This window comes from Taurulus bubalis, assembly GCF_910589615.1.
Source record: "Taurulus bubalis genome assembly, chromosome: 5".
In the NCBI taxonomy this organism is placed as follows: Eukaryota; Metazoa; Chordata; class Actinopteri; order Perciformes; family Cottidae; genus Taurulus; species Taurulus bubalis.
This window is the reverse complement of record NC_136593.1, coordinates 22,870,510-22,888,043: the sequence shown is the minus strand read 5'-3', so window position 1 is coordinate 22,888,043 and position 17,534 is coordinate 22,870,510. Positions and strand designations below refer to the sequence as shown.

Sequence of the window (17,534 nt, the reverse complement as noted above, 5' to 3'; positions counted from 1 at the left end):
GACGTGCAGTTATCTACCTGTTATCTACCTGTTACTATGATTCCAGGTGTGTTTTGCAATTCCTGCACTGGAACGTCAGAGATGTGAAGCGGGAAGGTCATAATGCTAACAAGAGAAATAACAGAAAATAATGTATTTTCCGCTTCCTCTTGTCTGGTACTTCCTTCCTGTTCCTATCTGTTCTCCACAGCCTCCGTCGGCGTCTCACATTACACTCAGCCCGGTACATTCTGATCATGTCTCATCTCCTGCATCTCTCTCCCTCCCCACCCTCCTCCTCCTTCCCCCCTCTACATTGCGCTGAGCTGTTTGCTGATTCAGCCCATTGTGATGATGCATGTATGAGAGTTCCCCGGCCCTGATTTGAATGCATTAAAATGCTTCGGGCGGTGGACAAAAGTAATCTCTCTTTCTCGCTCTGCCAAATGCTATGCTTGGCTCGGGGGAGGGGGGAGTCGGTGTGCCGATGGACCCCCATCGCTGGCATACAGCACGCCGCCGTTCACGCTGCGACAGGAACACGCCATCGTCAATGCATCCCTTGCCGTTTGATTGTGTGATGGAAAAGCACTGCTGTGTTTTTTTTTGTTGTTTTTTTTGTTGAACTTGATGAGATTGTGAACCGTGCATTGTGAACTGCTTCAATGTGCCTCTGTCTTTTTGTGTTGCAGGCGACACGTCTCATTGCCCGTAGAAGTCTCAGAGATCCCTCTAAACCTTAATGACCCACCGTCTAGAAGAAGTTACCCCTGTCGCAAATGGAAGTCTGCATCTTTCGGGTAAATCAAAGTTTTTATCAACTTTTCTCCAACGAGACCACAACTTTCTAAGTCCATATCCTCACAGTCTCTGGCCGTGGTTACACTTGTCTTTTCAAACTGTCAAGTCTTTACTCTCCGAGAACGGATCTCGCTTGCATTAGGTTTCGATCAGCCAGACCACATGCTGAGGTGGCGAGTTGGGGACAACATGTGGGCACAATCCGGACAATTTATCAAACGTAGATCCACTTCATCTTCCAACCCCCCAAGTGGGAGTTCCTGTCCCGAGAAGAGCAAAGAGAAAAGACAAGGAAAACCGGGGCTTACTGCTTATGAAAACTCAACATTTCCTGAAAGCTTTTTAAATAACAGGATAACAGGTGACTTTTAATGTGAAGGATTTACAGTAAAAAATGTGTTCATCGCCGATTTGGCGGAACATTGTTAGCAGCTATTCCTCAATAAAACAAAACTGATACTGCAGGGAGGATGAGTAAGCAGCAGACATATCGCATGCTTTTATTGTGAAGAGTTTATAGAGAAATTAAATGTTTATCCACCGTTTTTGTAGCTGCTCTTTTGACCATAAAATATTACACGACCACTAGGCAGGTGCCACATATGCTGACACAGCTTAGTTCCAATCTGGTGCATCTGATCACAAAAGTGTAACCACAGCCTGTCTCTTCCCAACAGCTTCTGTCCTGATGCTGGTTTACAGTCTCTCTCTGTTGATTATCACCTATCCAACGCTGCCATTCCCCACACTTCTGTTTAGGCTTTCTGTTGTTTGTCAGCCTTTTTTTCTTCTTTTCCTCCCTAATACTCGTGAAGACTTCACCACCTGCTGCGCGCAAGCTGGTAGGTTGGCCTCCTCAGTCCTCCGAAAATCCACTCAGATGGAAAATGAACAACACTCATCACAACCACAGACATGAATGACACATCTCTTCCCTCCGTCTTACGGTTTTACTTCCCCGAGCGGTGAAATAGTTGCACGATATCACAGAAAATGTGTGGATCGTTCCGAGCCGGGTGTTTGCATGAAGCATCTTGCGGGCACACACACACACACACACACATACGCACACGCACACGGCACTGTAATTCCCCGCCTGGCTGTCCGTGTCCTTTTTCCTCGGCGTTCATTACAGCTGCTCAGCGAGGCCCTGAGAGCTCCTCGGCAAATGAGGAGAGATGGTTGGAAGAGATGAAAACCCTGAGAGCGTTGAGCAGTGGGACACAGGCTTCAAAAGCTTCGTGGCAATTTCATGGGGTTTTTCTTTTTTTTTATTCTTGACGCTGTACTTATCGAGCATTCAGCACTAAGCAATTCGAAAAGCAGGTTTTTCAATGCGCGGGCCGAAAAAGAGATGTCACTTTGGAGGCTTTTTGCCAGGGGAGGAAGGAGATGGTGAAAGCCCTAATGAGCCATGTTTGTTCACCATGTTTATTGATTCTAATTAGCCGTGGCGATGAAGAGAGTACCAAAGAACGAGGGCTGAACACTTTGTGATTACAGTGAGGTCTTGAGCTGTCCCACTCTATTAAGAAGTATTTTGCAGCGGAAACATCAGGTGCACATCAATTACAAATGCCCGGGGGGAGTTGCGTCCCGAATGACGTTTGGGGTCACGCCGGAAATTTACAATAGGAGGTAGGTGTGGAGATTGGATAATGAATGCAATTATGTTAAATCCCCGAGAGGCGCGGAGGAAGTGACACGCTGCCGCAGGTGAAATCCCACTGCGAAGCAACGCGCCGCTGTAAGGCCGGGCAGCTTCACAGGCAGTTGGGCTTTTATATTTGGCGGATATGAGATTAAATGTGTCAGTAGAGGGGAAAAAAGGTAAAAGATAAGAACACTCTTTCTCTTTTGGACTTTTCTGGTCTTGTTCGTGTATATTCCTGGTGATCCTGCTCTTTACGAAACATTATTACATGGCTCAGTTCCCTATTATCAAAGGAACTTTTATTAGAGGATTCATGGAGAGTCAAACTGTGAGGTCACACAAAGCATTGGTTTAATTTTGCCAGGGCACCTCAGTGGAAGGGGCTTGTATTAAAGAGATAGTTCGCCTCGAAATCAACAATACATATTGTTCCTCTTACCTGTAGTGCTGCAATCTAGATTGATTTTGGTGTGACCTTTACCGAGTGTTGGAGAGATCTGTGCCTTCTCTCCAAGATAATGGAAATAGAATGGCACTTGGCTTGCGGCGCACTAAAAAAGCGGTCTCTTTCCAGAAATCTTCACGCGGTTACTCTCGATTATTCACAAACCTTGTTGTGAGCGGTTTCATGTCAACATGCCAACCGTATCAGTGTGCAGTCATTTTAAGTTTGGGGGAAAAAAGTGACAATTACAATATGTTTGTGGTCTGCTTCTCCTTTTGATCTGGTGTTTTGTTTAGTTTTTTAAATGAAAGTTCAGTGAGTGTAACATCTGTGGTTATCTTTGGCCTTTGTATTTGCCGATACGTTCTCTCCCAAGTGGTGTGATGTCCAGTTTGTGCTCCATTAGAAGGTGTGGAGTGGTGTGAATAAGAAAGCAGGCAGTGATCTGTGTAAAAGGCTTTTCTGTAAACCTCAATATCAAGTTCATCCCTTTCTTTTTTTAGTTTGCAGTCCAGGAAGACTATACGCAGACAGTTTGTAACTGATGTTACCATCTCCCTCTCATCAGAGTCTCATCCACTTACACCCTGTCTACAAAGGTGGACACCACAATGAGTCCGGGGTGAATTCACTTTCACACCTTGTACTTGAAATGTCTAGCCTTCAAGAACAGATCTAACAAAGAGCACACCTGGTCAGGGTTAAGTTTCATTCTGTTTGGTCTCTCTTACTGTCTGCACTGCCGTTGCCACCGGCACATATGCTGTCATCGGCCTCCATTTTCATGCATTGAAACTTTTCTATTTGATGTGTGGCATGAAAACACAGAGTAACAATGATACGAGTCAGATATTTGTAGATGGTATACAGTCGGTAGCCAAAATGTGTTATTATTATAGCTTTTAAAGGCATTGAGTTGATTCCCTAACATTGATGGTTGTCCATTGGCTCTTTGGCATTCTGTGGTAGTTGTATAGGCTCCAAGCGAGGGTGTGCTCGAAAATGTTTATACCCAATCTGAATGCCAACACTCAAAGTGGTCAAAAAGCCTGCCATCGCAGAGGAAGTTGAGATGCGAGGAAACACATGAATTGGGATAACGACGTACACTTTTGGATAGTCTCTTCGCAAATGCCTTCATATTCCACCCGTGCAGACAAAAAGTGATTCGGGTAGAATCAAACTAAAAGTAGCTTAAGAAGACAACCGGCAAATCAAAGCGCTTTGTGCGAATGTTTGTTTGCTTCTGAATTCCGAAATTCCGAAATTGTGATGTCAGAAAAGTGTGGATTCAATAAAGCACATTGACGCCTCTCGCAGCACTAAGAAGGGCAGATATCTGGGATTGAAGATCCTCGATAAACGTCTCTCCAACACCTCCCATTGGCTGCTGGCATGATGGTCCCAATTGCATTTTAACCAAGATGCCACGGGTTGCATGGTCAAATAGATGTTGAGAGTGGCTTGCGATGGACCAAATGGACCGGTGAAGACCTCTAGATGAAATGTTCCTTGGCCGACAGCTTCTTTAGCCATGTGATCGTGTTAACCGTGTGTCGGACCATATCCCTCCCACCAACAGCCGCCTCTCTGCCTCTCAGTACTGTTAGGAAAGCAGCTAATTTCTTCTTTTGTTTCTCTTTGCTCTTGACTTGAGGAGTAAGCTGTGCATGACTAATGGAGTCTGAAATGCCTCTGTGGTGTTGCCCCAGGTAGTCACAACACCAACCTCTAATGCAGTTGTTTGTCTTTTACAATGAGGACATTGGGGGTGAAATTAAACTGGCTCATCTGTTTATTCTGCTGTTGTTCTTTGGCCCACTGCAAAAGGTTTGGCTGCTCATTGTTTTCCAGTATGCGTGATTAGTCATGCCTTTTTGCATATTGACAATGCATATTGCTGTGTTTCCAATAAATCTGCATTCCTAACCAGGTCTAAGATATCTCTTGTAAGAATCTAAAACGCTAGACAAGGGACGGAATAACGCCGTGGTATGAACCTTTCAACCCCAAGGTACCATGCCTTAAAGCATACCCTGCTTTATGGTCTATTTGACTCTAAATGGACCATCATTTACCAAATGAACATCATACGGTATTGAAGAATACCATACTAATACTAATCTAAACAATCAGACTTATTTCTGCAACCAGAGGAGTTGTCCCTGATGGCCATTAGGAAGAACTCAAGTTTAAGGCACTTGCACATTGGCTTCACTTTTCAAACCCTGAGGCTGCCGTCTGGCAGAATAATTTGAATGACTTAAACGTCTTTTAAATTCAAGGTGAAAAAACAAAACAAAAGTGCACATTCAGTTTCTGACTTTGTCAGGATGAACTAAGAATTAATGAGCAGTTTCACCTTGCCTCTCAGGGCTTTACTGTGTGTCTGTTTTGGGACAAAAATATTGCTCTTAGTCCAAAGTTGTTTAATTCATTCCACGGACTGCCTGATGCAACAAAATATTGCCCCTGACTTACGTTGGTATTATTTTGTGCTGCGATGGTGATGGTGAGCGGCTGGTTTACTCAACCCACAATGGTGTGTGTGTGTGTGTGTGTGTATGTGTATGTGTGTGTATAAAGTTAGCCTCACAAGCCACACTTCAATGTCGACTGGCTCACTGACGTGTTCGTCCCCTCCCAAATCGTAGCCCTACATCATTAAACGGTGGCTTATGTTTCCATTCCGTACTCTGCCTATCTCTCTGTTGCACCAACACCTGTCATCCAAGCATTAAAAAAGACAAAAACCCTTGTCATTACCTGCTCTGAGATTTTATTGCAGTCATTCACAATACCAGTGTGTGACTCTGGATTTAGTTGTCTCTCGCCCACAGCGCCTGATTATGAAGCCACCGCCTCCTTTCTCCATCTTGAAAGCAGCTATTGTTTTATTTGTAATTTAAAAAATCGTGTTGAATTTTCTACATGGTGCCGGAGCTGAGCAACAAATAAATACATTAAAAGTTGCTGATCGTTCCTTGCATCCTTGTGATTGTTTGGGATTGTGACGCAGCATTCGGCAAATTCAGCTGGATGGGATTTATAAATAACCACAATGCCTGTCACTGGAGCTGGGGGAATATTTATAGATTTCCGTGAATACTCTGCCCCAGTTGCATTCATTTGAACACAAGCAGAAGTATTCTATCCGGATTGGGTGGCCTACACTGAGAACAGTAAAATACATCAAATGTGTTTTCTTTCCCACAGTTATACTCTTGTTACTCCCAACAGTACTTATGGGTTTTTATAATGCTGTTCTCTTGTCTGAACAATGTGAAGATGACAAATAGCTTTACAGAGGCAGTCCAGTGATTCTATAAGTCAATGTCAGTTTGTTTCTTAAATCGTGAGGAGTTCTCAACCTGTGAAAACAGTTTCATAAAGCTGTCTGTGGATCTGGGGTTGCTTTCTAAAAGGTGAGAAAATGACTCAAGTGACACCGGAGTGCTTCTACTTGTTCTGAGAGACTTTCAAATGTTTAAAGGTCTGTGACCGAACGTTGCTTTTCCAAGAGAATGTGATGACAGTGCATAGGAGTTTGAAAGGCATTTTCCATGTGAAACGTGCATTGGAGATTTTGGAGTTTGAAAGGCAGGGGTGGACTTGCCAACTGGAACTCGGTTGGTTCAAACTGGAATGACCGATCCATTTTATTTTGAATCGACCAATGTGGTTATATGAGGTAATTATCCACAGTCAGTGTAGCTTGTGGAGACGACAGTCCTTTTCAAAGGGGAACTTAATAAGCTATATATCACATTGACAAAAACAGTAATATTACCTTGCAGAAAGGTGTTCTTGGTGTTTTAAAGCAGTGGTACCGGTCCGTGAGTCTTTTCGTACTGGGCCGTACAGAAGGAATGAATGAAAAACATATTTGATTGATTATCAAGGTCTGAAAGATTTTTTTAAATGTCCGGACACATCCGTCTGTGTGTCTGTATCTCTTGACACATGTCAAGACTCGTCTCAGTTACGTGATACGTTACCCCAAAAATTAAGTAAAAAACAGACGTCTTTGGAGAGCTTCTTTTGAAAGGGGAAAAGGCCCAATGAGGAGACAGAAGAAGAAGAGCATACGACTTCCAAGAAAAAGAAAGCTGCATTTAAAAGACAATATCAGAGTACTTAAAATACGGGTTTATCTCTACAGCTGATTCTCACGTGCCCGCTCTGCACAATATATGTGTCGATATTTCAGCGTTATGGTGATTTATATTTTTTATTTACTTTATATTGAATTTCATGCCGGTTGTATCATTTTTATTTTGTCATACCTTGAAAGCTGTGAAAATATTGTCTTACACGAAACCGGTCCGTGGCACAAAATAGGTTGGGGACCGCTGTTTGGATTCACCAAAGTCACAAAATAACACAAGCAAACTAAACGATCAAGGCAGCGGTAGAACTCCTCTGTTCGGGGAGGTGAAATTACTGTTTTTATCAATGTAGCCCCGTGGCTTCAAAGAGAGCATTGATGGATATATTTGCTTCAGTTCCAAATCATACAGGTCATAATTCCCTCTCTATTTTACATTTCATATTGCTGTGAAAACATCAAAGAACTGTATTCATTTGAGTTTCTCTCCAAAAATATATATTTTACAAGATCACATTTGAACATAGCATGATAACGTTAGAAACTAACTTTGCCCAATGCTCATTTTCACTGAATACAGCCTGAACGCATCATAATGTCATTTTAATGGCGCCTTCTGTTAACATTAGCTGTTAACTTCGGGCTTACCAGCTAACGTCAACCTGTTCTTGTCTGCCGGTTACAACACATCCTCATATAGTGACTTTACTTTCTGCCAAACACATTATCTATTGTCCTTGGGATGGCAGGGTGCCAGTAGTCTTGCGCTCTGACGGTACTGTAGAAAAACATGTTGTTCATATTTTCAGAACTTTGGTATTAACTTGTTGCCCAAAGTAACGGTTTGTGCGACAACAATTAGCTATTCAAGACAACACTGCAAGCAGCAATGGGGACTGCAATAAAGAAATAGAAAATCAGTATGTGGCAGTCCATGTTGATATCGTGGCAGGCCGCCACAAATTAGTCAATGTATGGGAATCTTCTTCCAAAAGCATGAAAATTTGATTTTGTGTACGTTTCATGCCTTTTATTTAAACAGTTATCTATGCCGACTAACAAAAGGACTCTTTTCAGTCAGCCAGGGGAGATAACGAGATGAAGATGGGCCCTAGCATTCACAGACCAGCTGCCGAGGCCTCGCTGCACGCTCAGCTGACTCTTCATCGAGACCACCCACTGAACTGACTGTCTCGGTTTCACCCTGTACATCACGCAGGGTTACTTTACTGCACAACAATATCTCTTGCATTTATTTTACTATGTTCTTCAGCTAGAATTCCCTTTTTTTAATAAAAAGGACGTAGAAGGATAACAGATTGAATTGCTCTGTTGCAGCTGCATCCTCATTATCTCCCCACATCCTAACCAGAACCCGGAAAAAAGGGCTGCTTTGATTGGGCTCTTAAAGTAACAGAAACTAACGAGCATCCTTGATTTCCACTAATGGCTGTGTTTGTTGTTATCTCAATTATTGGCTCCTTGTCTGTTAATTTCCCTCCTCGTCTCCCAAAACTGTAGTCTCCTGCCCGTATGGGAGTTAGTTAATGTACTGCCGTACAGGGGACTGAGCAGACTGCAGCGCTCCTTCCCCCTGAGCTAAAGCTGCCAGCGGTGGAAGGAAGGAGTGCTAATTCATCACCATCACGGGCCTGCCGCCTCCAAAAAGCCAGTTAATTAACTTTCCACGGGCCGTGAGATGATGCGTGTGTGTGTGTGTGCACGCGATCTCGGTCGACAGCCCCCATGATGCAGCCTGCAGAGCATGGATATGCAAGGTCCAATCCCCGGCCCTGCTGGGAGGCCGAGCTTACCGGCAGGAGCCACACTGGGAGTTTCTGGAGGACATATCGCCGCACCATCGGTTCAGAGCTGGATTCGCGCAGATAAACGCCCAGATTATTTACATAATGGCTCCTTCAGCCTCCCTCTGCGCCTACTTTTGGGACTCTGAAATATTTAGTTTAGCAGAGAATGAAAGCAATGTTTCTTTTAGTCTCACAGCCACACACTGCAGGCCTCTCCACTCAGCACCACCATTCAGGTTTTTTTTAGTGTACTTCAGTATTGTCCTCTGTCATCATATTGGCTATGTAGTGTTTGTCCATGTTCTATCCTTTATACCATACAATCCAAGGCCCTGTACTTTACAGGTAGAGAGAACTAGACCTAGTACTAGATGTACATTGTAGACAGGACTTCATCCTAATTTATCCTGTTCTAAATTTGTTTTGTCATATTTCCGTGAGCTCTCCTTGTCCTGATCTGCCCGTGTTTGAATATGCTGTTGATGCTGTTGGCTGTTACTTCCTTCGTGTTTACCACTTTTCTTGATGAATTCAGGATGATGTACGTTCCCACAACACACACTCCATCACCACCCCTCTACCGCTCTGAGCTCCTCTTTGTAACAGCAGTACTCACCCGATAATGAATTCCCGTCTGATCAGCTTTGCTGCAACTGTCCCTTGAAAATATTTTTGCATTAAAAAGGTAGCTTTACACAGATATGTTAGTGGATGAATGTTTGTAACAAAGACAATCTCAAAGGAGGGGGTGAGTTTGCCAAGATTGCTCTGTTGTGCTGATGTACAGGGGAGGGCAGGGTCGGCTGGTACACTTTTGTATCGTCACGACACGTATCGGCTACTTGAATGGTAATTAAGCTAATTTGACTAGCACTAGGACAGTGGGTAAGGCCGGTTGAGACAGTGGGTTGGTGTCGGTTGAGACAGTGGGTAGGCTTGGTTGGGACAGTGGGTAGATGTTGGATGGGACAGTGGGTAGATGTTGGTTGGGACAGTGGGTAGACTTGGTTGGGACAGTGGGTAGATGTTGGTTGGGACAGTGGGTAGACTTGGTTGGGACAGTGGGTAGACTTGGTTGGGACAGTGGGTAGGTGTTGGTTGGGACAGTGGGTAGACTTGGTTGGGACAGTGGGTAGGTGTTGGTTGGGACAGTGGGTAGACTCAGTTGGGACAGTGGGTAGATGTTGGTTGGGACAGTGGGTAGACTTGGTTGGGACAGTGGGTAGGCTCGGTTATAGTGTATCTTTTAATGGGACTAAAGTCCATTTCACAGTAAACCTAAGCATTTTAAATTTGTTTAAACCTTTTTAGACAGCAGAGATTACAACTAAGGTTTTGGAAAAATGATTTATGAAGAAAACGTTGAAACCAAGTTAGGTTAAGCAACGGCGCTGCCATGGTGGTACATTTTTACTGGGGCTCTATTTATTTTGTATACTCACACAGTAGTTGTTTTATAATCTCATTTAAATCATACAGTTTCAATATTATATAGCACCTGCTGTAATTGAGAAGATTTTTCTTAAACGTAAACACTTAATTTTTTTGGAGAGGGCGATGAAAGAAATGCTGGCTGAGAGATTGCAGTAAGTTATGGGATGTCATGGCTCTGGCTTTGGCTCTATTGTTGCTCATCAGGGAAAGTGTTCGCTGCATCACAGAGCTTTCACCTCCAGACATATCCTCCTGCAGAATTCTACAATTATCCATACATTAAAATACCAAAGTGCACAAATTCAAGAGAAAGAAAACAAATTTTTTTTTGAGATTGCCATTTTAAGCATCTGATGGCATATGTGGGACATTAGCCAAGAATCCAATTGGCGGTTAAGGCTGAATTAAAGCCATTTATAATGTAAAGCTGTGGGCGGCTCTTAAAAAAAAAAAAAACATGGTCCCTATTGCTTGCTGTGAGGCTGTTGTGCGCTGGCAGATGCTACTATTAACCTTTTTAACCTGCGTTAAGGTTACAAGGTGCTAGGTTTGGGCTCACTAATGCTAAGTCCTTGTCTTTTTTTTTTTACACTCGACCCAGCAGAGTCCAATTTCCTGTAGCGTACGGTATCACCGACTTAAGCATTGTTACACAGCTCAAATAACAACGCCTCCCGAGGGCCGACTGTGAATCAGTGGTAGAGCAGGGTCGTCCTTCAATCAGAGGAACGGCAGTTCGATCCCCAGCTCGACGTGTCCTTGGGCAAGACACTAAACCCCAAATTGCTCCCATAACTGTGCCTACAGTGTGTGAATGTTGTATGAATGTCCGTTAGTCCTGATGGGCAGGTGGCACCTTGCATGGTAGCTCCTGCCATCAGTGGGTGTGAATGGGCGAACGATGACAAGTAGTGTTAAAGAGCTTTGAGTGGTCGGAAGACTAGAAAAGCTCTAGACAAGTACAGTCCATTTACCAATGAATCAACTGATAGCCATCACTGTTAACTTCTCAAGTACACTCACAGGAGATGAAAGTGAGTGGAGAGATTAAATGACCCTCCTGTCTGCACAGACTTGTGCTAGATGGAATCTGTCTCTTTTCACGTCATCATTGTGTTTTTATTTCCAGTGAAGCAGCTCCCAGCTCGTCTGTCTTCTCTCTCTCTCTCTCTCTCTCTCTCTCTCTCTCTCTCTCTCTCTCTCTCTCTCTGATGGGCAGAAGCCAATCGATGCCGAATTTGGCTCCACCGGATAGTTTTTCCTGCGCTCCTCTTGGGAGTTCTCAGCGTTGAATTAGACTTTCTGGGCCAGGGCTTGGCACTGCTGGGAACTGTGAGGGTGTTCACAGAGTGAGCCGCACTGCTGGCCAGCAGCAGCAGCATTGATCCCCCCCTGCATTCTCTTCATTACTCTCGACCAGATGACACAGAAACTGCTCCACATCAAAAGAGCCCGATGAAATCAAACGCCGCAATGTGTTGCCCGCTAGACTTTTAAGGAATGCCCAGCTGGTGTTACTGACACAATATGTTCGCCACCCACGTCGAATTAGTTGCTACTAAATTGCATTAAAATGAGTAAATCACCAAATAATTGTTGTTTTTTCCCGTGCTACAGTTTTCACCACTTTAGTACAGTTATTCCCTGAACGCTGACAATGAGGGGAATTTGACCAAAGAGATTTAGTGAAGGCATTCACTTTCTTGTGAACGTTTAGTTTTCTGCTCTTTAGATGGGCGCAATAGAAAAAACAATTTTCCCTTTGCTGTCTGAAACTGAAACTGCTATCTAAAAAGTTTGAAAATCGATTCATTATTGTAGCAGTAGGAGCCTCTTTGACAACTATTATGTGCACAGTCTTATACTGATATGGTTTAAATTAGCTTTTAAATTCAATTTTGTTCTACTTTAAATGCTAACAATAGGGATGAAGGGCCACCCAAATGGGCTTGTGTCCATGTTGTAATTGATCTTCTTTTCATTTATGCATTAATGAGTGTTTTTTGGCAACGGTTATTCTTGAAGGTGTATGCGGAAGACTTTTTGTTTCTGTGGCTGTCTGGAGGCAGTTGGTAATTTGAGATTAGGGGCCATCTGGGAGGGTTGAGGGTGAAATGTAATCCCATCATATTCACTCACTCCGTTTCAGCACAGCTTTTGGAACAGGGCAACATATTGGATTTTTCTGCAGGCTGGTTGTGTTGTTTTCCTGCGATTGTTGAGGGATGGGATGGTAAGAGATTGTCCAAATGCATGGCGGCATTTGCTGTCGTTTGAACGTGGTTTGTGTTAACAGAGTCCCAGTCCGCACTAAACATAGTGTGGAAAATGTGTAGTGCCCAACAGCTCTTAATGAGTTCTATATACTGAGGCAACCCCCTCTCTAATGACTCCATTCTTCACACTGGCTACACCTACATTCAACCTGATTAGAAGCTTTGTTTTCCTGTATAGCCGTCATTAGCTGCATCCCTTCCCATGAGAGGGATTGACTGGGGATCAAGTGATCCCTAAACTCGTTTTAGGAGTTGATGAATGTGACTGAGTTTGCGTGACACAAGTCAGTTGCTGTATTTGGAATAATACCTGTCATGCACAAAATCGTATCTGTTCCAAAACCACAAACGATGAAGCAAGGAAGCCATTATCGGCGGCACCTGCTCGTAACTGTCAACACCAGCAGTGGCTGCTTCAATTTAAGACATTCATTAAGGTAACACATGTCGCGTTTCGGCATCAACAAATTACCATGTTAATTTGTACTCAATAGTTTAATTATTGTAAACAAGCCAGACTATTGATAAGAAGACAGTGTTCATGCCCACAATGACAATCCCAACATGCTGAGGTATAATGCTAATTAGTTAATTAGTACTGAACTTAAAGTACAGCTGAGGCTGATGTAAATGTGATTAGTTTAGTAGGTATTTGATGCAAGACCAAAAGTATCGGACAAACCACTACACGAGGGTTCACCAAAGTACAATTCATCCACTGGATAACTGTGTAACCATGTCATTGATGTTGAGATGTTTGACAAAATAGGTTCAAACTTTAACCCGCTGGCGGAGCTAGAGGAATTATCAGGGTTGGTCCAAAGTCATGAGGAGTTATCCTCTGGGCACCGTGAATATCTGTACTACATTGTCACTAAAAACCTCAATGTGGCACTACAAAAAAAGTCAGGGGATCAACAAAGTCTTCATCTGGCAACCATCTGTACAAAATAGCATACAGTAGCAATCCATCAAGTAGTTGTCAAAATATTTCAGTCAACCAACTAACGGTCATTGAAAATGAACCAATGTAACAACAACACACACAAATCAAAACCTTGAGAAGTATGTCATATTAGAAATATCAGTAAACCAGTGTGGTCCAGAGGGTGTTTTTTGTTTGTTCAATCATCAACAAGCAAACGTTGCGTGTCATTCAGAAATGTTGCAGCTGTGTGCACCAAACGGTCTGGGCTCCTAAAAAGTAAATTACATTTTGGCAGAAAAGGTATTTTCTTCTGGATTACGTTTGTTTTTGTCGTGTTATGTCTGTTTAGAGATTTCCACTCTGTTAAGTAACACACACATAGAGTTATGAACTGATGTAACCCATGTCTGTTGTTAAATAATTAACACACATAGTTATGAACTGATATAGTCCATGGTTGGAGCTTTATATTATTGTTTAGTTTACATAATAAATTATGTAAAAGGGGGGATTGATAATATAAATCCTTATATTCTGCAGATATTCTCCATTACTCTTCATGCCTATTAAAGTTCAGGTCAGCGAGGTCAGTATAACACAGCTATGCAGCTGGAGTTGGTTGTGTCTATGAAAGGTCCAGTTCTCAAGGGAAGTCAGTCACACGCCTGCGCACTTCAACACTCACAACTGTTTATCAGTATGTTGACATTAGTGAAGCAGACGGGTCGTTGCACGGTCCAGTCTTGTGAGAAAAGATGAGAACACGGGATTCTCCTCCTCTTGACAGGATAGAGCCAATCAGATGTTAGGACGAGGCGAGACGAACCTGTGACGATAACCTGTGTATGAAAGGCCCCACTTCCGTTTGGGGGTCAGTGGTTCTTGACCCAACCTGCGTGTTGGCTGTACCACTCACTGCTTTTGCAATTGCAGCGCTGAGTACTTTGCTTGTGATCATTTAGTAAATAAATATAGAGAACGAGAGAAGTTGTTGAACTGAGTTCTTCTGGAGGCTACACCAGGCATCCAATAATTAGCACGCATTAACAGTCGTATAGCAAATCTAATCAAAGTGTAGGGAGCAGGCACCACTGTTGGTGTCCCGTGTGAAAACCAAGATTCAATTTAATTTTCATACTTTGCTTACGTTAAGCCAAACCTGTTTATTTTACTGAATCTAACCACAATAAAAAAACTGCGACAGTTTTTTAGGGGACAGGGTTGGCACTAAAGAAAACAACTTAAAAAAAACTTACTGTGCAGACGCTTTTCTGCTTGCTCTCGTCTCTGTTTGCATTTTTATGCTAATACCTTCTGATATTCTTGTTTTTTCTTCTGTGAGAATCTTTGAGCAGCAGCTCCCGGACACTTGAAAACCACTGGGACTCTATTTTTCTATAGATTTGGCTGGCTATTGCCCTAATTCCGCTGGTTTAAAGATAAATTGCTATAGGCTACTTAGCAGCTAAGCTAAAGGCTACTTAGCAGCTAAGCTAAAGCTAAGGAGCAGCAAGATGCCATCCCTCTCCATGGACAACTACTACAAACTCCTGCAGAAGATTGCAGTTTTGGAAACAAAAATCTACCAAATAGAAGTGAACGTGGAGGTAAATGGACTGTGTCAGAATGATACCACTTTACCATGGACTCAAAATCCTGTACAAATGCAAGTTAAGACACAGCTAACTAGCACCACCAGGCCTACCAAGAAACAGGAGGGCTGTGTAGCTGTTAGCGAAACCTCAAATGGTAGTCCTCCCTGGAACTCTCTCGCTGCAAAGGCGAAGAGGCATTCACACCCTCGGGATGTGGGAGGACGACTAACAGGACGACTAACAGGCAGAGCCCAGCACCCTGAGATCTCTGATGCGACTGGCTGGCCTGCACTAAAACGCAGGCAAAATTCCTCCTCAACCCGGTTACGCAGCTGGACACAGCAGAAAACAGCTGAGAAAAGTAAAACCAGCAAAGAAACTCCACAACAACCAAGCCTACAACTTAAAAACAGATTCGCTCCACTGTCGCAGGATCCTAAATCTGATGATCTGGATAAGCAGCTGTCTTCACAAAGCAGGGTAAGAACCGAACATAAAAGGCCGTAGGAAAAGACTGGGCCTGAGACTCTGATTGTTGGAGACTATGCTGTAAAAGATGTCCGAACGATGTGCAGCAAGAATACCAAAATACTCTGCTTTCCGAAAGATATGGTGTCTAACATGAGAGATAAAATCCTGGACATCATGGCTGACCATCCCACGGTGAAAAACCTCATTGTGCATACGGGAAGCTGTGATATTGTGAAACAAGAGTCTGAAGTTCTGACTTTATTGACCTGTTAAACACAGTCAGCTCTGTCAATGCTGAGGTGTTTATCAGTGGCCCTCTTCCACCAGCCAGGAGAGGACATGAAAGATTCAGCAGGCTGTTTGAACTGAACAGATGGCTGTCAACTGCATGTACTGACCATACAGTACATTTTATCGACAATTTTTACATTTTCTGGGAGCGTATACATCTTTTTAAGGCAGATGGAGTTTGCCTGAACAAGTCAGGGGTAAAACTCTTCACCTCTAACTTATTTTTCTTCCTGCGTCACTCGTCTGTTCCCACTGCCAAGGACAGGAGACAAGAGGAATCTAAACAAGAGATAACCACACAGCATCGCCGTGGAGACCTCATGGGAAGGAAACCAAAGGAGAGCCAAGAGGAGGAGTCTCCACCCTCATCATCAAGGGTTGATACCCCTCTCGGAGAGGACGAGTCTTTACTTCCCTCACCAGCACCTACTTCCACCGCCCACACTTCATCCAGGTCCCTCTCCTCTCTACTCTCTCCCTCCTCCCCATCCTCCCCCCTCATGGAGTTCACTGACCGCATGAACAAGACGGTCATTGCTGGAACCAAATTCACTCCCCTCCGCACTCCCACTTCCCGTGTTGAAACCCCTTCAGCTAGACCTCCGACACTGGTTCTAAGTGCTTTGACGCAAACACCGAAGTTAAAGCGCCGTGCCCCTCTCCCGCCTCCACAACATCTCCACAACCATCCTCTATCTCCCCTACCTGATAAAGACATTGATTGATATCTTTTGGGTCCGGACTACAAGGTTAATGACACCACTGATTATCTCCAGGAACAGTCGGGGCCCTGTATGAAGTTAGCCTTCTTAATTCCTGTCCTGACTTATCGAAAAGGAAAGGTGAGGCTGCTAAGAAACATTAGTAAATCTGCAAACTTATCCAATTTAACATTCATTCCTCGTCAGCCTGTCCAAAGAAATAGGGCAAATATAGTTTTAAACACATTAAACGTAGCTTTATTAAATGTCAGGTCTCTGTCAGGAAAAACATTTTTAATCAATGATTTCATTATTAGGCACAAACTTGATTTTTTGTTTTTAACCGAAACTTGGTTAGACCGAGATAACAGTGCAGCTGTTCTTATTGAAGCAACACCTCCCAACTTCAATTTCATGAGTGAAACAAGAACGCATAAGAAAGGAGGTGGCGTTGCTATTTTATATAATGAGTCTCTTTAATGCAAGCAGATGTCTTTTGGTCATTTTACTTCCTTTGAATATGTGGCTCTCAATTCCACGCAAGTTTTATTCCTCAACATTTACAGACCACCTAAATACTGTGCAACCTTCTATGAGTTTACTGAACTGCTGTCTATAATCTGTATTGATTTTGATTGTGTTGTCATTGTTGGTGATTTTAATATCCATGTTGATAATCCCCAGGAGAGAGGGTCTATAGAGCTATGTGGTGTCCTCAGATTCAACTGAATTCTTTGGAGGATCATCTTAGCATCCGTAGCCAGTCCTTCAACACACTTTTTGGACCGGTAAAAACAACAGTTATAGAGCAAGCACCAACCTTGTTAATCATGTCCTTGTAATAATGCTTACACCAACATACTGTTCCAACAGCATTGCATTTTTTGTTCTGACCCTGACTCACTTTTACTTCCTGAGGATTCATAACCTTGACTGTGTCCTTTCACCACAGTATTCTCCTCTTTTGATCACTTCAATTGAGGAAACAATTTCAACTTGCTGATTTTTGATCCAAATTATTAATTCCGCCCCTTTCCTTCAAG

The 17,534-nt window shown here is 43.2% G+C and overlaps 1 protein-coding gene across 1 annotated transcript in view; it reads left to right on the top strand.

The window, feature by feature from the left end:
- Nucleotides 1-17,534, top strand: part of iqsec1b (IQ motif and Sec7 domain ArfGEF 1b) — a gene marked incomplete at both ends in the record, with an annotated part of 190,973 nt that overhangs the window by 73,555 nt on the left and 99,884 nt on the right. The window contains 1 exon segment of the mRNA XM_079218792.1: nt 672-779. Coding sequence (XP_079074918.1) covers nt 672-779 — 108 coding nt within the window.